This window comes from Lissotriton vulgaris, chromosome 4_1, assembly GCF_964263255.1.
Source record: "Lissotriton vulgaris chromosome 4_1, aLisVul1.2, whole genome shotgun sequence".
NCBI lineage: Eukaryota > Metazoa > Chordata > Amphibia > Caudata > Salamandridae > Lissotriton > Lissotriton vulgaris.
In genome coordinates, this window is record NC_141691.1 from 66,406,052 (window position 1) to 66,433,833 (window position 27,782).

At 46.9% G+C, this 27,782-nt stretch overlaps 1 protein-coding gene across 1 annotated transcript in view; it reads right to left on the minus strand.

Moving 5' to 3' along the window:
- Positions 1 to 405: 405 nt before the first annotated feature.
- The window catches only part of LOC147718382 (transforming growth factor beta activator LRRC32-like), a 60,100-nt gene continuing 32,723 nt past the window's right edge, over positions 406 to 27,782 (minus strand). Inside the window, exon 2 of the mRNA XM_086966712.1 lies at positions 406 to 2,718. Coding sequence (XP_086822838.1) covers positions 754 to 2,718 — 1,965 coding nt within the window. The 3' untranslated portion in view covers positions 406 to 753. The remainder of the gene's footprint in view (positions 2,719 to 27,782) is intronic.

A 27,782-nucleotide genomic window follows, 5' to 3' on the forward strand; every position in this document is an offset into this window, starting at 1 on the left:
CTGCACAAAAACAATTCTTCCCTTAACACAGGTGCCCTTGCATCATGACACAAAGGTGCCGGCATTGGAGTTAGGCAGCACACGGTGCACCAGCGCAAGGATCAGGGGCGGCCTTAGGCCTGTGCAAGCTGTGCAACTGCACAGGGCCGCCAATCCCCTGGGGCTGCCACGCCAATATATATCCTTAATATAATAGTCCTCTGAGGAAGGATACATATTTGCGTTGTGACCCCTGGCAGTGATTCCACTTCAAAACACCCTAACTCCCCCCCTCTTCAGGGCCCGCTCGGACCCCGTCTTCTGGGGCCCCCTACCTACGCTCCCTGCCCAGGGCCGCCATGAGCCTAGAGCCGCCCCTGCAGGATGGAGCAGAAGAGGGCGAAATATGTTAGTAGATATGGTGTGTTTCTGCTCTCTCCCTTTCACGCAACGCAGAGCAGAAATTGCCTTGATGCGTTGGGTGAAACCTTAGTAAATCTGCCCTTCGGTTCTGTACTAGAGGGGGCAGTAATAAGCCATAATCCAAAATACAGTAATTTCCTTCATAAACGTAATTTACACAAGAGGATTCTCTGCGGACGGAACTACCACTGCTGTGCTGTAGACTAGTAATGGTTGGCAATGGTAATTCCTATAGAGAAGAATCGACATACGGGGGGAAGAAATTACTTTAGCAGTTCCAGTATCACTGAACTCTAAATCAGACCCAAATGCTGCAGCTGCTGAAAGCTCCTATACTTTCCTTGTCATGTTCTATAATTTGGTCATTCTATCTGCTGGAGCCCCTTCTACTTTCTTCTCAGTGGATGGCTGATAAGATGTTGAGGCCACCCTGTGACCCCTGAAACTCAGGGACTTTGATGACCTCCCTTCTTTCAGATAGATACCCATGCCACAGAGCAGAACAAGGGGAACCAGTATGGCTGCCAAGAGATAGCCAGGACCAACCGGGTGAGGGCAGAGCCCCATCAGATTACTGTTGACTCTTACGCGGGTGACTCCACTCATGCGGTCCGGCACACACTCTACTTCGGCCAGATCAAGCACATTCACTTTTGCTGCCTTAAGGCGCTCCAGCCAGGCAAGGTGGCAGCATTTAAGTGGGTTACCACTAATAAACAGGGATACCAGGGTTCCAGCCAAGCTCTCTGCCACCTGATGCTGGAACAATTCGAGGCGATTGTTACGCAGGTCCAGCCTTTTAACGGGCGCACACTCCAGGCTGGGTGGCAGCAGGTCCATCTGGTTGGCCGACAAGTCCAACACAAGGAGCGCCTTGAGGCAGGGAATGCCTATGTCACTGGAGTGTAGCTGGTTTCCTCTCAAAGATAGTGTCTGAAGGGAAAGTTCCAAGCCCCTGAGTGAGTCCTTGCTGAAGACCAGTCCTTCGTTTTCAGAGAGGTCCAACGAGCTCAGTGCGGTTCGATTGAACGTGTGAGGAGGCACCACGCGCAATCCATTGGCACGTAAACTCAGGTGCTTAAGGCTCATTACGCCAGACAGGGAGGTACAGCTGAGGTCATTCCTTTCTGTGTTTGCGTCAACACAAAGCATAATGCTGTTCTGAGTAAGGTCCATGATCTCAAGTTTTGGCGTGACCTCAAAGAGCTGTCGCGGAACTACTTGTATGTCATTACCACGGAGATTCAGGTTACTTAAGGACTCAAGTTTTAGCATATACCATGCCAGTTGCTTGACATCCCCCCGTAGCGACATGCTGCCAGCTCTGGAGTCGGGGGTGAGATCCTGAAGACAATTCATAGCCATGTTCAGAATCTGGAGCCTGTTCAAATTATGCAGGAAATAGATCGGGAAGGAAGTCAGCCTGTTCCAGCTGAGGTCTAAGTGTGTTAGTGATGACAGCGCAGCTCTACTGAGCATCATATAGGACAAGTCATGCCATGAAGTGTCATCGTACCACAGTGCAGTGTCAGAAAGGTCCTCTCCTTCTGCTGGCTTTGGCACCAGAGAGCCCATGCGGTTGCCAGATAAGTTGAGGTGTTGAATGTGGTGCGCCACGGGCAGTGCTGGGAAGTGGCGCAGGCGGTTGTGGCTCAGGTCCAGCACCTGGAGCTCATGGTCTTCTTCAGTCTCACCGGCGACAAAGATCTCCAATGCATTGGAGCTCAGATTGAGGACCCGGAGCTGTGGGAGGTTGAAGCTGGCAATGCAGCGGAGGTGGTTCTTGGCGAGGATGAGCTCACGCAGTTCTTTCAAGCTCTCGAAGGTCCCCACATCTATCTCCAGGACCAAGCAGCTGGTGAGGTTGATGATCCTCAGATGTGGCGCTCCACGGAAGAGCTCAAAAGACAGCTTCGGCATCTTGTTCCAGGAGAGGTTGAGCTCTTTCAAAGATGTTGTGTTGGCCAAGTAGGAGGCCACCATCTCACTGTCCAGGTTATTTGCTGAGAGGTCCAAAGCTTTCAAGCCGTGCAATGACCTGAATGCTAGGCTGTTCGATAGATGCTCCCTGTCGAGGAAGTTTGAAGCCAGGGTGAGGGACTGGAGCTGTGGTGCTGCTCGAAAGGCTTCTGCCTCTATAGTGACTAAGTTGTTGTAGCTGAGAGTGAAATGCTCCAATGCATGCAGAGTCCCCATGGCCTTGGCACTTAGAGTTTGGATAAAGTTGTGGGAGATGTCAAGGGTCTTCACATTACTCCTCATATCATGGGGTAGGTAGTGCAGGTTCTGACCACGGCAGCTCACATTAGTCCCGCTCTGCAAAGAAATGAAGACAACAAAGAGATGAAGCTCACAGTCCATCAACCACAGTGAATACATTAGGCATATGCACCTACTCACTTTCAGATACATGCTCTTCGTGTAACGTGAACTCCCCAGTACATAGTTGCATTAGCTTACGCATACCTCCCCCCCCCCCCCATGGCTTCAGCATGAATCAATATGTGTGACGTTGCCTTGTTTGCTGTGTGGTGAGTGCCTATGTCAGACGTTTGTGTAACGTTTTATTGCTATAAGTTGTACATCAAAACTGGTGCAATTCTGAGACCTCTGGTGGAGCTGCTTTCTTTGCATTCAGATACCTGTTGTTCACACTGGACGTGGCTGAGCTCATGTTACCATTCCTGCTTGTGTCGGCCCCGTGTGCAGCCTTCTCACATCATATCCCATTCAGCCATTAACATTTCAGATGAAACACACGAATCCTAAATCTAAAGGTATGCAATGCCTTCACAGTAGGTGGTTGAATACTTCGGCCTCTCTTTGTATCCTTACGCTGGCTACATCCAGCCCACCCGTCCCCTGACATGGCAGGGGGCACTGCTGATGCTTTCAAACCTGCATGGTAAAGGTCTCAGGGTGGATGGCAACCCGCAGTCTGAAGCTGAATTCAGCTCAGGCTGAGGAGTTTGGCTTCTCTCACTCTACCCTTGTTAGGGCACCTGCTAGTGTCCTGCTCAACTGGATCTCTTCCCTCCCAGACAATGACGTAAGCAGCCCAGCTCTACTCTTTGAGGCTCCACTTTCCTTCACACCTCAAATTAAGAGAGTTGCTTCCACCTGTGTTCGTATATGGAGGACTCTGAAGAAGATCCTCGAAATACTCAGTTTTGCTACCTGTGGGCTTGACCTTCGAGGCACCATACCCTCCGGGCTTTGCTAAGTTAAGGCAATGGCGTTCGTTCAAGTCCTTCGAGGCACTTTATCCTCCAAGCTGTGCTAGATTGAGGCAATGGTTTTCATTCAGGTCCTTTGAGGCACTATATCCTCCAGGCTATGCTAGATTGAGGCAATGGTGTTTATACGGGTCCTTTGAGGCACTATATCCTCCCGGCTGTGCTACATGTTAATGTTATGTTAATGTTAATGTTAGGCTGCATTTATAAAGCGCACTGACACCAGAGGTTTCCTGGCGCTGAGATTGAAAATAAGGCAGGAGAAAAGGGCTAGTGAGAGTTTGAAAAGAGCCAGGTCTTTAAGCCTTTTCTGAAGCTCAGCAAGGTGTCAGAGGTTTTAATGTGTAGGGGGATGGAATTCCACAGCTTGGGTGCAATGGCAGGACCTTTGAGGCACCATATCCTCCAGGCTATGCTAGATTGAGGCAATGGCGTTCATTCAGGACCTTTGAGGCACCATATCCTCCAGGCTATGCTAGATTGAGGCAATGACGTTCATTCAGGACCTTTGAGGCACCATATCCTCCAGGCTATGCTAGATTGAGGCAATGGCGTTCATTCAGGGCCGTTGAGGAACCATATCCTCCAGGACATGCTAGATTGAGGCAATGGCGTTCATTCAGGATCTTTGAGGAACCATATCCTCCAGGATATGCTAGATTGAGGCAATGGCGTTCATTCAGGACCTTTGAGGCACCATATCCTCCAGGCTATGCTAGATTGAGGCAATGGTGTTCATTCAGGACCTTTGAGGCACTATATCCTCCCGGCTGTTGTACATTGAGGCAATGGCGTTCATTTAGGACCTTTGAGGCACCATATCCTCCAGGCTATGCTAGATTGAGGCAATGGCGTTTATTCAGGGCCTTTGAGGCACCATATCCTCCAGGACATGCTAGATTGAGGCAATGGCGTTCATTCAGGACTTTTGAGGCACCATATCCTCCAGGACATGCTAGATTGAGGCAATGGCGTTCATTCAGGACCTTTGAGGCACCATATCCTCCAGGCTATGCTAGATTGAGGCAATGGCGTTCATTCAGGACCTTTGAGGCACCATATCCTCCAGGCTATGCTAGATTGAGGCAATGGCGTTCATTCAGGACCTTTGAGGCACCATATCCTCCAGGCTATGCTAGATTGAGGCAATGGCGTTCATTCAGGGCCTTTGAGGCACCATATCCTCCAGGACATGCTAGATTGAGGCAATGGAGGTCATTCAGGATCTTTGAGGCACCATATCCTCCAGGCTATGCTATATTGAGGCAATGGCGTTCATTCAGGACCTTTGAGGCACCATATCCTCCAGGCTGTGGTAGATTGAGGCAATGGCATTCATTCAGGACCTTTGAGGCACCATATCCACCAGGACATGCTAGATTGAGGCAATGGAGTTCATTCAGGACCTTTGAGGCACCATATCCTCCAGGACATGCTAGATTGAGGCAATGGCGTTCATTCAGGACCTTTGAGGCACCATATCCTCCAGGCTATGCTAGTTTGAGGCAATGGCGTTCATTCAGGACCTTTGAGGCACCATATCCTCCAGGCTATGCTAGATTGAGGCAATGGCGTTCATTCAGGACCTTTGAGACACCATATCCTCCAGGCTATGCTAGATTGAGGCAATGGTGTTCATTCAGGACCTTTGAGGCACCATATCCTCCAGGACATGCTAGATTGAGGCAATGGCGTTCATTCAGGACCTTTGAGGCACCATATCCTCCAGGCTGTGGTAGATTGAGGCAATGGCATTCATTCAGGACCTTTGAGGCACTATATCCTCCAGGACATGCTAGATTGAGGCAATGGCATTCATTCAGGACCTTTGAGGCACCATATCCTCCAGGACATACTAGATTGAGGCAATGGCGTTCATTCAGGACCTTTGGGGCACCATATCCTCCAGGACATGCTAGATTGAGGCAATGGCGTTCATTCAGGACCTTTGAGGCACCATATCCTCCAGGACATGCTAGATTGAGGCAATGGCGTTCATTCAGGACCTTTGAGGCACCATATCCTCCAGGACATGCTAGATTGAGGCAATGATGTTCATTCAGGACCTTTGAGGCACCATATCCTCCAGGCTATGCTAGATTGAGGCAATGGCGTTCATTCAGGACCTTTGAGGCACCGTATCCTCTAGGCTATGCTAGATTGAGGCAATGGCGTTCATTCAGGACCTTTGAGGCACCGTATCCTCCAGGCTATGCTAGATTGAGGCAATGGCGTTCATTCAGGACCTTTGAGGCACCATATCCTCCAGGCTGTGGTAGATTGAGGCAATGGCATTCATTCAGGACCTTTGAGGCACCATATCCTCCAGGACATGCTAGATTGAGGCAATGGCGTTCATTCAGGACCTTTGAGGCACCATATCCTCCAGGACATGCTAGATTGAGGCAATGACGTTCATTCAGGACCTTTGAGGCACCATATCCTCCAGGACATGCTAGATTGAGGCAATGGCGTACATTCAGGACCTTTGAGGCACCATATCCTCCAGGACATGCTAGATTGAGGCAATGACGTTCATTCAGGACCTTTGAGGCACCGTTTCCTCCAGGCTATGCTAGATTGAGGCAATGGCGTTCATTCAGGACCTTTGAGGCACCGTATACTCCAGGACATGCTAGATTGAGGCAATGGCGTTCATTCAGGACCTTTGAGGCACCATATCCTCCAGGCTGTGGTAGATTGAGGCAATGGCATTCATTCAGGACCTTTGAGGCACCATATCCTCCAGGACGTGCTAGATTGAGGCAATGGCGTTCATTCAGGACCTTTGTGGCACTATATCCTCCAGGACATGCTAGATTGAGGCAATGGCGTTCATTCAGGACCTTTGAGGCACCATATCCTCCAGGCTATGCTAGATTGAGGCAATGGCGTTCATTCTGGACCTTTGAGGCACCATATCCTCCAGGACATGCTAGATTGAGGCAATGGCGTTCATTCAGGACCTTTGAGGCACCATATCCTCCAGGACATGCTAGATTGAGGCAATGATGTTCATTCAGGACCTTTGAGGCACCATATCCTCCAGGCTATGCTAGATTGAGGCAATGGCGTTCATTCAGGACCTTTGAGGCACTGTATCCTCCAGGCTAAGCTAGATTGAGGCAATGGCGTTCATTCAGGACCTTTGAGGCACCGTATCCTCCAGGCTATGCTAGATTGAGGCAATGGCGTTCATTCAGGACCTTTGAGGCACCGTATCCTCCAGGACATGCTAGATTGAGGCAATGGCGTTCATTCAGAACCTTTAAGGCACCATATCCTCCAGGACATGCTAGATTGAGGCAATGGCGTTCATTCAGGACCTTTGAGACACCATATCCTCCAGGCTATGCTAGATTGAGGCAATGGCGTTCATTCAGGACCTTTAAGGCACCATATCCTCCAGGACATGCTAGATTGAGGCAATGGCGTTCATTCAGGACCTTTAAGGCACCATATCCTCCAGGACATGCTAGATTGAGGCAATGGCGTTCATTCAGGACCTTTGAGACACCATATCCTCCAGGCTATGCTAGATTGAGGCAATGGCGTTCATTCAGGACCTTTAAGGCACCATATCCTCCAGGACATGCTAGATTGAGGCAATGGCGTTCGTTCAGGACCTTTGAGGCACTGTATCCTCCAGGCTAAGCTAGATTGAGGCAATGGCGTTCATTCAGGACCTTTGAGGCACCGTATCCTCCAGGCTATGCTAGATTGAGGCAATGGCGTTCATTCAGGACCTTTGAGGCACCGTATCCTCCAGGACATGCTAGATTGAGGCAATGGAGGTCATTCAGGACCTTTGAGACACCATATCTTCCAGGCTGTGGTAGATTGAGGCAATGGCGTTCATTCAGGACCTCTGAGGCACCATATCCTCCCGGCTGTGCTACATTGAGGCAAAGGCGTTCACTCAGGTCCTTCGAGGCTCTATATCCTCGAGGTTAATGCGAGATTAAGTCAATGGTCTTCCTCAATTCCTAATAAATCACCTATTACTTGTTCAAAATGCTCCAGCAGGGCTATGTTTTGGGCAGGGTAAATGTGATCTCATCTCCATCAGGCCAAGTTCATGAAATTGGCTCCTGTTAAGAGATCAATTCTCTAGAAGACTCTGAACTGTGCTGTTCTTGCTGTAAGCCCCATCTATCTCCACGCTCTTGGTCTGAGTCTTTCCTCTTCTCTCTGCGCCAGGGCATCCCCTGAATGTCTCCCATGTCGGGTGAACCCCAATTGGTGGACATTCCTTTTGAGACTTTGCTGTTCAGTTGACCGAGGTTCCACTTAGTGTCAGGTTTCTTACTGATCACCTTCATATCCGCAAAGCACTGAAAACTCCGCCATAAGTCGATCAATGGCTGAGATTGAAGTCTCAGCCCCTGGGTAGCCTTGGGTATCCGAGAGAAGATGCCAGCGCCCCCCCCCCCTCTGAGCCGAGAGACCCTGCTGAAAGGGTGAAGTCAGTGCTGTGTGTGTGTGTGCACCAGCCCTGCTCCAGCTTCTCTTCTCGGAGGGTAACCACAGCCCAGCTGCAGCATGACCACATCCTGCTTGTAGAGGCTCCAACGGAGGAGGCCCCACCCCGATAAGAGGACACAGGAGGAGGAGGCCTGGAGCAGATCCCCCGGTCCTTGCAGAGTCACCCTTACATATTTCCATTTCTCACCACAGCCTGGTGCAGGCCATATCTGCCAGAGAGCGGAGCCCCCTAACCCAATGCCCACCCTAAACATGGACACAACGACACGGGGCAGCAGAAGTGAGATCTGGAGGCCTGCGACGTCCCAATGACATCACAGAGTTGACCCCGTATCCACTCATCAACCTATTTGAGAAGTGTTGAAAAGAGCAAGGAGTGGAAAGCACAGGGGGTAAACACGGTTTTGGGGCCAGGAGTAGTAAGAGCAATGCCAGGAGTATGGGTACAAAGCCACCCCTGGCTCCCTAATTGACATCTATAGATATACTGATGCCTCCTGCTGAATGAAACTCGGTGGCTAGTCATTGGCTAACATGGTTTGAACCGTGACCCTGGGTTTAAGGGCTGACTTACACCACATACATACATACGCATATAGATTGGGGCAGATTTACCAACACCTTGTGCTGGGTTTGACTCACAAAAGTGGTGCAAAACCCAGCGCAAGTGTTGTGGTGGATTTACTGTCCAATGCATATCATGATTTGCCTTGGAAAATTGCCTAAAGTAACTAAAAATAGCATAACTCACCAAGGTCAGGCGTTGCCAAAACAGCGACTAGTACACAGTACATAGTATCAAGCACACCAAACCGAAACCTACATCTAAAAGACCCAGGCCCATGCAACCCAAACAAGCGCAGGACAAGCATAGCACTCTTTAAGAGATGTGTGTATGGAAGCGAGTCATGTATGGAATAATGAATTAATCTAAAAAATACTTTCCCTAACCAGAGAAATTCTAGGAAAAAGTATGGTTCTCATGATATAGGTCCCGGCGACCAGAGGAAGGCTAGAACAGGTGACGGGTCCGGCAGGAGGATTCGACGGGCAGGCAGTGGAAGTGATGGTTTACTGAAATGAGATGGCATCTCGGTGGGATCATGAACTTGCTGCAGAGATCTGCACAGCCTTTTAGTCAATGTCCTCCTTATCCTATTGTGATGGAACCAGGGCCAGACTGGCCATAGCGGGCGCCAGGCATTTCCCCGGTAGGCTGCTAGGGTGGGGGCTGTTTTGGGCCCCTGGGGGCCATTTGGGTCTGATAGCTCCTAAGTATTGGTGAACTTCAACTTTACTGATATACTTTGGTCTGGAACAGCGCATGGCTTACACTACATAAAGGAGTCATGGAGAGGCTTTTTGGCACCGGACTAAGATCTCTCTGTTAGGAGGTAAGGAAGATGCCCAGCGATTACCATATGTAGCAGCTATAAGGCACGTTCGATCACAATAGCCTACAGAGAGCATCAATAGCGCTAAGCAGAAATGCACAACCATGTCTTTCTTTGGTCCTGAGGAGGCCTACATTTAATACAGCCGAAACACATTGACCTTTATAATTTGGAGGAATCTCTATGGATCAAATGGACTTTGAACTCATTCTTTTTTAAACAAGAAGCAAGTAAATGGACAGAGGCTTCTCCAGCCTACTTTCTGCTGTTTTGGATTACCTACAGGTGGATTATGAACAAAATAAGTAGATAAATACCTCCATCCTTAAAGACGCGCATCGAGGGACAAGGATAAAAAAGCAAAATGGTTTGTCATGTTTCTATAAGTGCATTATGTATATATGTGTGCATATGTATGCAAAAGTGATGTATGTCAAGTGTCTACAAAACGTAACATGTATCTTTGCGTTGAGCATTACAAAATAAATGATGTTTGTTCTGCAGGCAATCCTGATGCACTCGGGCAGACAATGAGAACGGATCATTTCACTGTTAAAGAATACGAGAGGAAGGCAGTTTGAAGTGTCAAAGCCTTAAGGAGCAGGCGCTCAAAGGACATGCCCACGAGGAATGTCACGGTCAAGAGCAGTTCCCATTGAGGGGGAAACATGAGTCAACCTTTCAGAAAATGCATCACAAACAGTGACTTAAACAAGACAGCTGGGGCTAGATGTAGGTAATTGTAATTTACCGATTCGAAAATACCGAATTTTACCGATTTGGTATTTTCGAATCGGTAAATGCAATGTAGATAAAAAGTCGGTAAAAAATACCGAATCGTTAAGATTCGGTATTTACCGAATCGGTATTTACCGATTCGGTAATTGCCATTCATTCCTATGGGCCTGGAGGCCCATAGGAATGAATGTCAATTACCGAATTAGTAAATACAGATTCAGTAAAATTGGGAAAGAGTCAAGGGTGGCAGGGTGTCACTTTGCCACCCCGTTGCACCCCTGAATAGTGCTGGTGTGCACATGTGGCACACATACATGCCCTAAGGGCATGTATGTCTGTCACATGGCACAGGTGTAAATGCACAGATTTGCATTTACACAGGTATTCGTTTTTACCACCAACTAATAGTTGGTGGTAAATAACAAATCCTTAAAGCACAAAGGGCCAGATGTAGGTGGCCGTTACCGACCGGTAAATGGTCATTCCATATGTAGGTGGCCTATTACAATTAAATGGGCAAAAATTAATCCCTCAGATACAATTAAATGGGCAAAAATTAATCCCTCAGACATAACGAAAAAACTGATAACCCGGTCCTACCCAAATATTGTAAAATGCCTGGACCTCGCATCAAGCCATAAGGAAGTCCTGACAAACTTTAAACTAATCTTAGATTCTATAAAGGACCTCCTTACCTCAAAACCCAAACCAAACTGTTCCACAAAATTAAAATGGTTTAATCATAATTGCACAGCTGCATTAACAAAATTGAAATCTGCACTCCATAACAAACCGCGAGATGTAGCCCAGATCCAACTTTTAAGACATCAATATATAGGGGAAAGAAAGCTGAGAACCGCCCAACTTAAGCAAAAACTATGGGACGACCTTCATAAAGGCGCAGCCTCAAAAAACAGCGAGCTTTTTTGGCGCACAGTTAGAACTCCTTATCTCACAAAAACTGGTACCCCAAAAATAGAAGTCGCCATTGACGAAAACACATGGGTTTCTCATTTCGCAGAGATCTTCAAAAACACTTCACCAACAGACCCACTACCCTCAAAGGCCCAGTACCTCATTTTGGTTCCTTTTGACATCCCAGACCTCTTGGAGGCATTGCAGAACAGTAAACCAGGCAAGGCACCAGGACCCGATGGGGTCCCAGTGGACTTTTTTAAAAGCAACTTAGATCTCTGGGCCCCCATCCTAACTAGAGTCTGCACAGGGGCCGCAAATGAGGGAATCCTAACCTCTTGGACCAAATCAATAATGGTCCCCATTTTTAAAAAGGGGGACCGCCAAGATGCAAAATGCTACCGGCCAATCTCACTGCTGGATTCGCTTGGGAAAGTAGTGGGGAGAGTGATTCTAGAGCGTCTTCAGCAGTGGAGTGAGGATCAAGGCATAATTTCTGACATCCAATTCGGCTTTCGAGAGGGCTTTGGCACACTAGAGCAGGTCCTTAACCTCACCCTAATAATGGGCAAATACACCCAGGCCATACCAACTAAGATCTATATGGTCTTTGTCGACCTATCCGCAGCTTTTGACTGCGTCTCGCACGCAAAGCTGTGGAAGGTCCTAGCCCAATTAGGAGTAGATCTACCCCTCTTGGACTTCTTAAGAGAGCTTTATACCGGGGCAACTGCCAGAGTGCGCTTCGGCGTAAACGGAGAGCTGACGTCGCCGTTTGGCGTAGGGCGTGGAGTCAGGCAGGGATGCGTCCTGGCCCCCTTCCTCTTCTCACTCTACACCAATGGTTTGGAGGGGGAGATGTTGGGGGGGGCCCAGGACCTCCCATGCATAAAACGCCCCCTGATTCCAGGCCTCCTCTACGCGGATGACGCTGTTATCCTCGCACGAACACCCCGTGAACTCCAGAAAGCAGTGAGTAGGTACACGACCTTCATTGGCAATTTAGACCTAATGGTGAACGTGAAGAAAACGTTCGTAATGACAGCTGGTAGAGGCCAGAAAAGAATAAAACCCATACAGCTCAATAGCCAAAAGCTTGAAGCCACCCCTCAATATCCCTACTTGGGGGTCATGATAGACGACCAACTTAGCTGGAAGCCAGCAGTGAACACAAGGGCACATTTATTCAAGAGGTCAACCGCCGCCTTAATGACCTTTTCCCAGAGACTAGGTAAAAGGCCACCAGTGGAGCTACTAAAGATTTACAATGCCAAATGCCAGGCAATCGCCACATATGGTGCGGGAGTCTGGGGCTACACTGATACCAGCCCTATTCAGAAGACAGAAAACGCCTTTCTAAGATTCCTATTAGCCGCCCCCAAAGGTACCTCAACCTATGCAATGCACCTAGAACTAGGTATACCGTACATTGAGGACCTAATTAAACTAGAACCGCTGATGCTGTGGCGCCGCATTTGGAAGTCAGACAAAAATGCACTGACACAATCCATCATTACAGATACAATGAATTTGGACAATTCTTCGAAAATAAAGTGGCTCCTTTATGTTAAAAACTTCTTTAATGATCTAGGCTTTGAGAACTATTACCTGGATCCGGTATCCATAACAGACATTTCGAAAAAAGACCTCAAACATAAAGCATTAAGACATCTGGAATCCTTAAGACTTGCATCCAACTCATCAAAAACGGCAGTTATACATGCAAACATGATTCAAATAGCCTATGACATCCACCCGTACCTGGCACTCCAAACATCAACTTATGAAAGAATGTTAATTACAAGATTCAGGCTAAACACCTTTTTTAGAATGGTCACCTTTCCGTCACAAAACTGTTGGAATGCCACACTCCCCCCTTGTCCATGTGATGGTTCATCAACACAGTCCAACCTGCATGTGATTCTGCTTTGTAAATTCCATCAAGCCCACAGAAAGATCTGGCTTCTACCGATATTAAGAACTTGGGGGTTGAGACAATGCAGACCTGCCCTCTTAAGACTGCAAATGCTAGAAACAGAAAATGTCTGTTATTTTGTTAGTAGCTTCTTAAAATACATCATGAAACATAGAAAGAACCTCTAAAAATCCTGGTCAAACCCATTTTGAGCGGATTCCTGCACATTTTTTGATTAATTTTTTCTTTTAACTGTGAAATGAATTTTATATGAAATATTATACAACATGTGTACTTTTGTAATGTATGATATTACTTGTCTCTTTTATGGTTTTTCCATTGTGAATAAGCCGAATAAAGATTTTATATATATATACAATAGCCTACAGAGAGCATCAATGGGCCTGGAGGCCCATAGGAATGAATGTCAATTACCGAATTAGTAAATACAGATTCAGTAAAAGTGGGAAAGAGTCAAGGGTGGCAGGGTGTCACTTTGCCACCCCGTTGCACCCCTGAATAGTGCTGGTGTGCACATGTGGCACACATACATGCCCTAAGGGCATGTATGTCTGTCACATGGCACAGGTGTAAATGCACAGATTTGCATTTACACAGGTATTCGTTTTTACCACCAACTAATAGTTGGTGGTAAATAACAAATCCTTAAAGCACAAAGGGCCAGATGTAGGTGGCCGTTACCGACCGGTAAATGGTCATTCCATATGTAGGTGGCCTATTACCGAATCAGTAAATTTTCCGAATCTGTAAAATACCGAATCAGTATTTTTACCGATTCGGTAATTTTGAAATGTAGGTGGGACTCTTCTGAGTCCCACAGGCCTTACCGAATCGGTATTTTACCACCCAATCCAATTGGGTGGTAAAATACCGATTCCAGGTGTGCATGCACATGTGTGCATGCACACCTATGGCATGTCACAGACGGACATGCCCTTAGGGCATGTCTGTGTGGCACATGTCACACATGCCTTAAATCGGGGTGCTAGAGGGTGTCAAAGTGACACCCCCTGCACCCTTGCAAAATTCGGTATTCGGTAATCGGCTTTAATGCCCATAGGAATCAATGGGCATTACCGAATCGGTATTTACCGATTCGGTAAATACCGATTCTTACAGAATAGGTAATTCAATTACCGATTCTATCTACATCTCCCCCCTTCTATTTTACCGATTCATAAATACCGAATCGGTAAAATTCGGTATTTATGAATCGGTAAAATATACTTACCTACATCTGGCCCAAAAGCACTCTTTAAAGTGCTTCCTACATCTCATTTACTGATTCGGTAAATACCGAATCGGTAAATGATGATTAGTTATTTACCGAATCGGTAAATATACCACCTACATCAGAAAAGGCTATTACCGGTCGGTAAGAGCAGATTTCGGCCATTACTGGCCTTCCTACATCTGGCCCCTGGTGAGGTAAACACCAAAAAATTGTAAGGGCTGACAAATAACATTTCACTATGCCCACCGCAAGGCCTTGCTGGGCAAAAGAAATAACACACAAAAGAATGTCAGAAAGTTTGGCCTGTAAAAGGTCAGTGTGTTGGGCACCACACCAGGCAACACATTTGTCATATAGAGCAGCATAAATGGCTTTCATGAAAGAGGGTCTCGCCTGCAAACCACCTCGATCAACAACTCACTCTCTTAGCTTCCATGCAGAGATGTGTAGGTTTTGGAGAATGATGGAGGATCCTTCCCAGTTGTTGACATAAGATCCTCCTGAAGTGGGAGCTTGATGGGAGGACAAATGCTCAGGCGCTCTGGCTCAGTCTGGGATGATAAGAATCACCTGGCCCAGTCTGTCTTGATCTTCTTCAGAAGTGGAGGCAGAAGATGTGGCAGTGGAAATGTGCACCAGAGTCCTTCATTCTACTCCAGCTGGAATGTGTCTCCGGATGAAGACACCAGTAATGGTCCACCAGAAAACACCCGCTCAGTTTCTGTCAGGTTTGTACTGGTCTTTTCTATATTTGTATGTCTCTACCAGTAAAAGAATTTGAAAAAGAAGTAAAAATAACCGTTTTTTACATCTTTTTAAAGAACCACAAAATGTAGAAGGCACTTACAAGTGTTTGACAGCTGTTTGATTACATTTTAAATGATAATTTGAATAAACCGAAGTATAGTTGCCATGTTACAAAGAATACTGAGCATTTTACACATATTTCTTTGACCTACCAGGACTTGTCCCTTTCAGTAAAACAAAACATAAACAAATGGATAGTATTTATCTCTGCAATTGGTGGCAACTTTACCACTAGATAGAACAAGATGCTCTGTTGGTCCAGCCGCCTCTAGAGATGCAGTGCCTAATGACAGGTACCAGTACTCCACTTTATTATGCTTGCTACAGTACCGCGTGGTGGTTGCATGGTCCATGAGGACCCTGCACCAGGCTCATTTTGATAGAGAGCACAAAGTCTTGTAGAGCCAGATGGATCACTCAAACTAAATAAGAGAGATAGGGGGCGTGGCCAGGGAGGCGACCAAGATGGCCGCATCCGATTGAAGCTCCGCCGACCGGGCACGCTAACACTGCCTTTTCTTCATGTAGGAGCCCCAGTGTGACAGCAAAGGACTTCCGTCAGCCCCCGGAGAACATCCAGCCCATTTGTGAGCGGGTCGATGAGTCTGGAGCCTCCCGAGATCGGCGCAACTAAGATCTGCGTTTCCAGTGGAATCCATGCGAACATAGCAGCCGAGGTGGAGACTGTTCTTGTGGAATGTGCTCTAACTGTTCTTGTCAGGTTTGGCTACTTTGTCGTGGCAAAACTGTATTGTGGCTGTAATCCATCTGGCAGTAGGAGCCTTCGTAACAGCAGTAATCTGATGACCTTGTCCATAGGCTACAAACAGTTGATCAGTTTTGCAGACAGTCTTAGTTTTGTGCAGATATAATTTAAGACACCTCTTAATGTCTAGAGCCGAGGTCTTCAATGTGTGGTGCATGACCCCCAGGGGGGCCGTGGAGTCTGAGAAGGGGTTCACACAATCCCCAGCCTCACTTGTGCTTAGGGTGACCAACTGTCCATAAATTTTCAGTCCTTGATTTGGATCTCATGTCCAATGTCTGTGATGATCCCTTTTACGGACGCCTTTTGTCCGTAATTTTGGGTATTCCAGGGAGCAGGATGTTCCCCTGCAAGAGGCCTGAGCTCCCTGATGGGCCCGCCTCGCACTCATTCTCGGAGCACAAGAGCAGCCGCACCCACCCATTGCCCTTCTGTATGGGGCTGATTGCCACATACAGAATGGCAATGGACCAGTCTGGGCTGTTAAAGCATGTGGTGGCCTCCTCCAGCCTCGGTCCAGGGCAGGGCATTCTGTTTCAACAGTACATGAAGACAAGCATTTGCAATGCAAATTGGTCTCTTTTGTGAGAGTTAAAGCTATTGGTTTTGTAAATGAGAAAGTCTTTTACCCATGTGTTTTGGATTGGAGTGAATGTATGCGGTGTGGATGTATGTGCCTTGGATTTGTTAGTTGTGGAATAGTGTGTGGTGTAAATGTGTAGAGTGGATTTGTGGAGTGGAATTATGTGGCATGGTGTGCAATGAAAATATGTGGATAGTAATTATGTGGTATTGAGTGTACTGTAATTATGTGGAGTGGGATTGTGTGTCAGAGTGTAATTATGTGGAATGTAATTTTGTGCGGTGGAGTGGTGCTTTGTGGAGTTTAATCATGCGGTGTGTTGTTGAATTTTGTGGCATGATAACACATTCTGTGGTGGGGATTGGATGTATGTGGTGTATTGTGTAATTGTTTTGTTGATTTGAAAAACATGGTGTGGAATGGAAATGTGTAGAATTGAATTGTGTGGCGTGGAAGTGTGTGGCGTAGTGACATAATGCTGATTGTAACACAATTGGTCTGGTATTTGTGAGATTTTGAGCTATTGGCATTGTAAATGACATTGCCTTTTATTTATGCATTTAAAAAACATGCAATAATAAAAGGAATTGTCATTTACAATACGAATAGGTTGAAGTTTAGAAAACGCGAGACTTATTGCATTGCAAATGTATTTTTAAGGTGGCAGGTGTGATACAATGCCATATATGGGGTATGTTGTAACTGACGAAAACACTTTATTAGCATAATAATCCGATAATTTCCTAGATGTTCGATGCTTGAACAAAATACATCCTGTCCAAGAAAACAGCATTTTACAATTCTCATTTCTTTAGGGATCACTGCAGCTATTTGGCCATACAAACTCTGACACTCTTGTAAAAATCCTCACTCAGTCTCTCATTCCCATCTCATTTCCAAGCACAAACGCAGCATGTTTGCTGCCGCAAAAGTGTGCAATGCTTCCTACCGCCCAGGGATGGACTCTTGATAAAGATACTATACAAGTGGTAGGACATAGCCATGGCAACTGGAATTATGTGGCATGGGAGGGCCAAAATATGCGTAAGGGCTGAGTAAATTATGCGGCAAGAAAAAGCAATTTAAGTATTACTTAATTATTTTTCCATTTTAGCAGATTATGCGGCAAATGATGGACTATGTACTAAATACAGCAAATCTTTTATTATGAAAAAATCGCTGTGGCTGCACAGTCACATAATTCCCGTGGCCCTGGACATAGCCTCTAGGCTTGACATGACAAACAGTTGAGTAAAGGTGCCTGTGGAGAAGTGTGGCTCAGGGTGGAGAAGTGTGGCTCAGGGGTTAGAGTTGGCAGACCTGGAAGCTGAGATCGGCCCTGGACCAGGGTTCAATTCCCCGCCTCGGCGGGTCTTGGGCTCAAAAATTCCATGGACTTGATAATTCTCGCTCCGGTGCCTCCTCAACTCACGGGTTCACACTCTGCGACTCTGGGCAATAGCTTGCTTAATCTCCACAATGGCCCCTTGCGGTGGGATGCCTGGCTTTCACCTTGTGGATACCCTGCCGGGGTTATCTCACAGGGGAATGCCAGGACGGGTTCCCTAAGCAAGCGCCGGGAAACCCTTTGTGGGTAGCTGTGCGCTATATAAGCTCAAATACATTACATTTAGACACCATGGTGTGTTTGTGATGCAAATGTATTTATATAGCGCCTTCTACCCAGAGGTCTCGTGGCGCTGTATTCATACCGCTGTGGAACCCTTCCTGGCTTTCCTGTGAGATGTCCACTCCTGGGCAACCCCAAGGTGAAGCCAGGCATCCAAACGCTGCTGGGGCCGTTGTGGAGATTAAGCAAGCTATTGTCAAGAGTCACAAAGTGGGACCCATGATTAGAGTATTCAGTGGTTTACTTTATTGTACAGTTAATTAAAACTCACAATATAAAACGTACATCATTAATATCGTTATAAGCTTAAAACGCGTGTATTATTAAAGGAAAAAAAGGTAAATAAAACCATATTGAGTTATTGTTCTCGATTACAGTGTCTCTAACCCACTTGTGAAAATTAAAAGTGTGAGTCAATGTTCTCAGCTTGCTTTGGCTTGGCTAGACCTTGGCAGACTATTTCTTGATTGGCGAGTTATTAGATGCTGTTGATCACTGTGCCGTGTAGTTGAGCAAGTCTTGTAGATACAATGTCAAAAAACGTCGTCAGTCTGCAATTTAATTGGACCTCTTCTGGGTTGAAGCATATCATCACGGCTTGCCTGCAGCTTTTTACACCTTTTTGATTCCAAAGTGGTCGAAATAAAGCGCGCCTTATGTCTATCAGGTTAGGGCAAATACAGATTATGTGGATTAAATCCTCGTTCCCTGATTTGCAAAGACGGCAAAGATGTTCGTCCTGCCTCCTTTTCCATGGTGCCAAGTGAGGTAGAATTGGTAGAATTCCAAAGCGCAGGTTTAAAAATGTATCTTTTGTCTTCCGCGTGAGGCCCATTTTCAAATATTTATGCGGTTTCAGGGCATTATAATCTTTCAGCACGACCCACCCGTGTGCCCTCTTTAGAGTAGGCCCATGATTAGAGTAGGCACCGAGGCGAGAATTAGCCGCTGAGGCAGGAATTGAACCCTGGTCCTGGGCTAGACCTCTGCATCAGGGTCCGCCGCTCTAACCATTGAGCCACACTTCTCAATTCAGATTCCTCGCAAGAGGCAAACCTTCACTCCTTACAGATATCTCCAAAACTGATGCTGGGGCCACCCACATCTCAAACCCTTCTGCCGCTGAAAGTCAGTAGGCACCTCACACCTAACTGCAAATGGAAGACAGAACCATCTGAGAGCCAGCCTGGACGGCTATCCAGATGCGCCCGACCACTGCCCAGGCATGCGTTGTACCATGTGCTGCGGAGCAGCTAATCACAAGAGCATCATCGCCACATGATAACCTGTTCCCAGTGCAGACGTGATGTGAGTGCTCTTTATTTCCTGCAGGTCCACGCCAACGTTGCAGGAATTACGCGTTTCTCGTCTATAGTGATTCGCGGAGACAGGGCGATGCTGTGCAGTGATACTGTCACCAGGGTGAGACGCCACCTGGGATGCCCCGCAGAAGTACAGTGTAACAGGGCAATGCGTCCGGAGAGTTATTCCATGCTGTTACCACTGGATTATTTGATGTATTTCACACAATGACACTTGTCTTGGATGTTCTTTACTGCAGGCTTATGAACAGAATGAAATGAGTGCTGTCACTCGTTCCACACATTCAAGAAGAATAAAAAATAAATAGCCAGAGACTGTTCTGTTTTCTAGGCAGCGAGTTACAAGAAATGATTATTATGCCATGCTTCAATACAGAATGGCAGATGTGAACGCAGTGTTCTTTATTCCATGCAATGGTACATGAATATATTGCCTGGGCACGTTGTTTTCTGTGAAGTGATACATTGCTAACAGAGATCAGAAATGCACGGGAGCATACGTGATTGCTCGGCTCCTGATCAGGGAGCACGCATGCTGTAAGGGTCCAATCGCATAATAATGGGCAGTTTACATGTAACTCCGTGTACGATCTGGCATTTATTGAACATCGCATGGGTAAAATATATTGAAGACACTGCCCTTTTGTTTTGACAATCCGAAACAGATATTGTAAATGGTATATGAACTTTAAAATTACTTTATGCAATTGTGATTGTACTTATTACCAGTCTTTTGATGTTACATTTCTTCGATTGCCCTATTTTATTCAAGTGCCCAGTCGTTTCAAATCTGCAGAAAGTTTTTATAAAACGTTTGCGTAAGACGGCAATTATAACAAGTAGTTACCACAAATGGGTTCATTCCTAGTAAGTAGTTCCACTGGCTCTCTCATGTGCATGGGGTGTGTCGTTTGTTCCAAAAATATGGGTCACTGGAAGCGAAGAGTCGGTCCGAACCGCTTTGGACTACTGCTGCTATGACGATGCAGGAGCTAAAATGGAGGCAGCGCTTGCGCACCAACTTCCTAAGAATCCTTCTCACACCAGTCACAAAATAGCTACCACCCCTGCCTGTGAACCTAGCTCTAGACACTACTGTGCAAGCTCGTGCCACGAACGGGCTACAAAACTGGTCACCCCACTGTAGTCGTCTATGCTTCATCTAAGCAAACCGGACCAATTTCAATGCTGACATCTAATATAATTCCCGATCTTGGTGTGCCATGTCGTAAAGTTTTTACACTAAAGAATAATCGGATTCCGGGACTTTTCCCTAAACGGAAAGCATCACAGCGGGGAACAATATAATGGAGCTGCTTCAAGTTCTAACATGGCTGCTAATGGTGTACATCTTTATGATGCACCTACAGGATTGTACTAGAGAGCTAGAGTTCCAACTTCATATTGTAATAATAGAACACGAATAAGCCCTATCTCTTCTTTAAATACATGGAGCCCTCCAAAGAGCGGCCTTGCCGCTTAAAATAACACAATGGGTTCCAGCTGAGCAGCACACATCCTACCTACAGTAAGACCAACTTAGTAAAGCAAATAGGGCTTACAAGACTAAATAACAAATATTGTGTAACAACAGAAGTAAAAGGGCCAGTCGACATGGGAGGTTACAAATGAAGACAAGGCGGTACTAAGGAGGGACTAACAAGCCTATTTATGAATCAGATGCCAGCATTTACGAAGGACAATGACACAGCCAATGACAAATCTGAGCGGAGAGTGGGTGGGGTTTCTAGTCCATCCTCTAGTACAGCAAGTCGCGCAGAGCAGCGCATGCGCGCTGACTCTAGGCTAGACCTAAAAAATGTTGCACCTCACCAGATGGAAGAAATCTACAGAATCCAGTTCATAAAAAGAAGCCAGCGAAAAAAGTTTAAAAAAAAGGGTTATAGTTCTTTCACAGTCTCATCCTTTTAGAACTGACACATTTTCAATATTACATATAAGGAAGACATAGTTGTTGCTTTTTTAGGTCTAGCCTAGACAGCGCTTGCTCTATGTCTTCGAGACATTCTGTATTCAGGACAAAACCCCTTTTTTCCTAAAAAAAAGTATTCAGGATATCGGCATAAAGCTCCACCCACTTTCCGCCCATCTTTTTAATTGGCTTCTGTCCCTGTCCCTTGTAAATGGTGGCTTTTCATTGGTCAATAGGCTTAGTAGTCCCTCGTTAGTACTGTCTTGTCTCTTATTGTAACATCCCATGAGGACACCCCCTGTTACATGTGTTGCTAATCCCTAGGTTTGAATTGCAGCCTCAAGGCACTATTTTCTTAAAAGGCTTCAGGCAAGACACACACTTGGTCCTAAGCTAGGCTGGCTGTGGTTACTATACTCACTAGAACATCTCACTTTTATTTGAGATCGTCTATAAATTTCCCTTCATCAGTTCCGCACAGAGTACAACGTAATCCAAAATCAATGTAATAATTATTTTGTCCCATTTCAAAGCTCCTAATTGTATATACGGACATAGCTATTTGAATGTACCCGTAGTACTGTCTTGCATGCAATGCATTATGAGTTGGCTGTATTTACCATATCTTCTGCAGGGTGCAGTGCCATATGTGACCGAAGGAGGTCCGCAGGGCTGGTGCCTTGCTAACTAGGTACCTCTAGGAGCAATTTGCGGTACTGCACAGAGACATGCAGTGCTGGTGCCTTGCTCACTAGGCACCACTAGGAGCAATTTGCGGTACTGCACAGAGACATGCAGTGCTTGTGCCTTGCTCACTAGGGACCTCTAGGAGCAGCTTGCGGTACTGCACTGAGACATACAATGCTGGTTCCTGACTCACTCCGCAAGCATTTGCACTGCACTAGGTCACGCATTACTGAAAGTATGAGCTATTGGCATTGCCAATACCTCAAACTATCAGTAATGCAAGACCTATTGCATTGCAAATGCTTGTTATTTTATGCAACTAACAACCATTGACAAAGTCAATAGTCCTGACTTGTTGTATGTGTAATGTATTATATAGCTGGAAGCAGTAACAGATTTAGCAGAATACCAGTTGGGCAGCACACTATGCTAAGCACAGATTTTTTTTTAACAGTTCTTTTTATTGAAATAAAACACCAGCATAAGAGACATTGTACAGTTCGTTCAGAGTTACAGTTTCTACAATGGGGGTTCTAGGATAAACAGTACATACAAATGAAAAGGAACTTCACGGGGAAGGGCGGGTCATCAAGAGCAACATTTCTGGGTGGCATACAAATTTCTCCTCTGTAACAGTTCCAGGGCCCCCAGACCAGTGACCACTTTCGAGGGCAGCCCCTCGCAAGATATGTTGTCTTCTCCCTAAACATACACCAATCTAAGTTATTTTCCCACGCTTCCAAGGTGGGAGGCTGCTCCGCACCCCACAACTGGGCTATGTTCCTTTTTGCTAACATGAAACCCAGAGTGGCCCATTGTGTCTGTGAGGTGTTTAAGTCAGTAGGCTCCCATATATTCAAGAGGCACCTCCTCGCCTCCAGTCTTAGGTAGACCCCCAGTACTTTATATAGAGTGTCATGTATATTGCGCCAGTAGGTGGTAATGTGTGCACACTCCCAGATGATATGCATAAAGGTACCTGCAAGACCACACTTTGCATAGCCCCATGTCTGACCGTCCCATGCATACCAGCCGGGGTCCCATGATGTAGACCCTATGCAGAATCTTAAGCTGGACTAATCGCAGGCGGGCTGGGATGGCAACTTCCCTTGGGGATGACACTGCTGCCTGCCAATCTTTGTCATCCAGCTCTATCCCATCTTGTACCCATTTCTCTCTTAACGCCTCAAGGGGATCAGCTTTGCAGTTGATTAGTTTTTTATAAATCAAGGAGATCTTTTTTTCGGGAAGGTGACCATCCAGTATTCTGTCCTCCAGAGGTGAGGCCTCTGGGGGCTCCATACCTCCGGGCAACACTGAGAGAAGCGAGTGCCGGACTTGTACATAGCGGAAGTATTCAGTGTTTGCTAGTTCATATTCCTTCTGCATTTCCTCGAAGGATTTAATCCTCCCCTTCCCCCAGATATCCTTGACAGTGGATATAGCTATAAGGTCCCACTTGTCGAAACCTTCTGTCCTCGAGAGCTTACCCAGTCTCTCGGAGTCCCAGAGCGGGGTGGCCATGGTCAATTTATCCCTCCAACCCAGGGAACTCGTGGCAACATGCCAGACCTGGACTGCATGTTTTGTTGGCCCTGTTAAGGCCAGTTCTTTCGGTCGGGTATACAGGGCCCTGTGATACCTACCCCCAGGGAGAAGCCATCTATCCTGACATAACCAGGATCATCAACTCGGCCATATGTACGGTGGTTAATCGCAGCCAGCTGTGAGGCCCAGTAGTATCGTCTAATATCCAGGAGGCCAATACCCCATCATACCAAGTAAGTGTCAGTTTGTTCAGAGCAATGCGGGGCCTGCCATCCCATAGCAGACTCCCCTGAAGGCTCTCAATCTCACGAAAGTCACTAGCTGGCACAACATCCAAGGTATTTTGCAAGGCATAGAGAAAGTGAGCCAGAGCCATCATCTTAAAGAGGGCTGCCCTACCCAATAACGAAAGAGGAAGCTTCCTCCAGTGGGCGATGTCGCTCTTAAGCCTCTGCAGGGGGGAAGGAGATTCCGGGCGTACCGAACTGAGGGATCCAGAGAGACGAAGACTCCCAAATATTTGAACCCCTCTGTGTTGACCTGTATAGTACAATTTTGTGGAGGGACATGGGGATCCCCACTTAATACAAATAACAAGGATTTCTTCCAGTTGATTGAGAGTCCCAAGTATTTTCCAAAGGAGGCCTGGACATCGAGGATCACAGTAAGGGACTTATGGGTAGAGGTCAGGTAAAGCAAAATGTCTGCATATAAAGATATGCGATCCTCCCATAGGAGGGACCACCGCATGCCCCTAATCGTTGTCTCCCAACGTATCCAGGCGGCCAGAGGCTCCAAGGCCAGTGAAAAGAGGAGAAGGGACATAGGGAAGCCTTGAAGAGTTCCCCGACCAAGCAAGAACGGAGTTGAGGCTCTGTTGTTTACCACTACCTGGGCCAGGGGTTCCGTGTATAACAGGCACACCCACCCGATGAATTCAGGGCCGAACCCAAATTTGGTCAAGACAGACCACAAATAGGGCCATTCAATTGTGTCGAAGGCCATTGTTGCGTCTAGCGACGCGATTATGGCTGGTTCCCGCAGAGTGTGAACTCTGTCTATCACTCCGTGCAGTCTGCGTAAGTTTTTATGACTGGGCCAGACTGCTGATCACTTTCACCAGTCTATTTGCAAGGAGCTTGGCCAGGATCTTCGGTTCAACATTTAAAAGAGAGATAGGCCTGTACGAGGCGCAGTCTGTTTTAGTCTTGCCCTCCTTATAGATCACAACCACAGTAGCCATTCTTTGTTCCCTGGGTAACACTCCTTTATCTCTAGATTCCACAAACATTGCTTTCAAATAAGGTGCTAGTTTGTCCGGTTTGAGTTTGTAGAGTTCGATTGGAAGCCCGTTGGGGCCTAGTGCCTTACCCAAATTTAATGAACAGATCGCTTGAGCAATCTTGTCCACTGCTAGTGGGCTATCCATATAGTCCCGGTCTTTAGAGGAAAGACATGGGAGCTGCACGCCCCGGAGTAATCTCTGGGAATCAGTGAGGGGACACCGATTCATAAACCATCCGAAAATGGTCCGCAAACTTGTCTACTATGTCCTGTGGATCGGTAAGTGATACCCCTCCTCTGTTATGAGCTCTGGGACAAGAAGGCTAGTCCATTCCCTCTTGTCCAGCCATGCGGGTAGTTTCCCAGCCTTGTCCCTGAGATCCTATAGCCTGCCCTGCTTTTCCCTACCAAGAGCCTTAGCCCTGTCAGTGACCAGTTCTTTGTAATCGTTTAGCCTGTGTTACCCCCGGTTCCAACTCTACCTCCAACCTACTAATTTCAGTCTCCAGCTCCACCACCTCCCTCTTCCGCTCCCTTTTAGAGCCTGCTATCGAGGACAGAGCCTGACCCCTGACTACAGTTTTGAAGGTTTCCCACAGGGACCGGGAAGAGGACACCGACCCCACATTATTTATGAAATATTCATCTAGCGTTGCAAAAGGATCCCTACGAATTTTTGGATCACCCTGATACCAGGGATTGATGGGGGCCACCCTCCCTGCAGTGCCCCGACTTACCACTATGTGGACCCAAAGCAGAGAGTGGTCTGAGATGCCTCTGGCCAAGTGTGTGGCTTCTGTTATGTAGGATGCTTGTGAGCGGGGGACTAGACAGTTGTCCAGGCACGAAAAACTGTTGTGGGCCCCCGAGTGAAACGTGTATTGCTTTTGATTCGGATGAAGCACTCTCCAACTATCAACCAGGCCCATTGTGTCAATAAAGTCCGGTAGCCATTGTGTCGCCTGCCCCGTCTCCCGCGGGGGATGTCTGTCCATCATACCAGAGACGACTATGTTAAAGTCGCCACCCAGGATTAAAAGTCCGTCAGGGACAGTGAGTAGGACCGCCCCCAAAATCCGCAAATGTCATACCCTGTAGCCCCGGTGGAATATATATAGATAGGAATGTTATGTGTCGACCTTCCCACATGCCCGTAACTCCAGTATAACTACCTCTCACTTCCTTCCCACGTGGAAGTCACTGCCATTGGGAACGTATTACGAGTCAAAATGCCCATCCCCTGGAACTCGATGTGAACCCTGAGAGTGCGACTAATTTATATCCCATTCTGTGTAGAGCTTTGCACGAGTTCCCGACTAGGTGTGTCTCCTGAAGCAGGACCACATCCGGCGCCTGCCTTTTAAGATACTGTTGAACCACACTCTGTTTGATTTTGCCCCCTAACCCGTTTACGTTCCAACTCAGAACCATCACTTCTCTACCCCCATTCGTCTACTTGGTACAATTGACAAACCTCCGCATTTTCTCTCTGAAACAAATGCACTGTGCTGATGCAACTAACAAACCACCTAACAGGTGAACGAAACAACCCTCCCCAATACACCCCACCCGCTGCCCTGCCTCTGGGCTCCAAACTGCTGATCGAAAACGCAGAGTGCCTGTCATCCTGGAAAGATTCAAAGAAAGAACCAAACTTAGGGGGTAGCAGGTCACGGGTTCCGGCCCACGCCCCAGAACCATGCAATAGTTTCTATTAAGTGAGAAATAGCAATCTAGAAAAAATCTTGCAACCCCTTTATCCCAGCGCAAATGTTGCATTCTCCCCAAGTCCCCTACAACCAAAGTCTACCATGTGATCAAATCGAATATTCAACAGGCCTCAGCTTCAGGATGGCTGACTGTCAGCCATCTCACCATCACCACGGTCTGTTGGGGCCCGATTTCCTTCATATTCGAGCCACTCCGCCACTTCCTCCAGATGATCAAAGAACCACAGCCGGCCCCCACTTCAACTCTGAGACGGGCCGCGAACAACATTGAGTATTTCAGGCCTTTTTCCCTTAGGTCTCGCTACACCGATAAAAAGGATCTCCTCTGTTTTTGCACTCTCTGTGTGAAGTCTGGGAAAAGGGAGATAGTGGCATTCTCATACCTGATTGGGGCATTGGCTCTCGAGTTCTGGAGGATTCTGTCTCGGTAGTTCAGGACTCGGGCCAGCAAAGGTCGCGGGTGAGCGCCCGGTCTGGGACGGCCGCCTGGGACCCTATGTGCCCGTTCTATCATGAAAAACTTACTGAGGCCCTTCGGCTTTAGATGCTTGAGAATGAGGTCTTCGACAAATAGGTCAGGAGTCTGCCCCTCTGACAAGCACAGATTTTTTACTTATCTGTTTTAAGGCAGCCTGCAATTAAATCGGACACACCCTTTGGAGAGACCCCCACGTTTTCTCAACCCACTTAAAGCCTTGGAAACAACACCATGCCACAGTCACCTCACTTCCTGGCACTGTGCATCATGCATGACTCATGACTTCCAAGTTTTCAGATTGCCTATGTTCAGGGGCATCGTGAACCCTTCCCTTCCTCACTCCTTGCTTTACGAACCACAGCAGAGGTGGAGATTTTGATGGGCCTCTTCTTTCTGCAGACAAATGCTCAGTTCATAATTAATGTAAAAAGATGGGTGAGTAAGTAAGTGAAGGAATGGGTGAATGGCAGGATGGATTACTGAAATGATGAATGGATGAGTGAAAGGGTGAATGGATGGATAATAAGAGAAAGGATGGATACATATTTGCCCAAACCACATTTCCACACATTAGTATGTGTGCACTATATAGTTTTATCAGTCAAACTGCATGTTGGCATTTTCCTTCCATTCAATAGAAAATGTTCTTTACGTAAAAGACAGGGGCATATTAC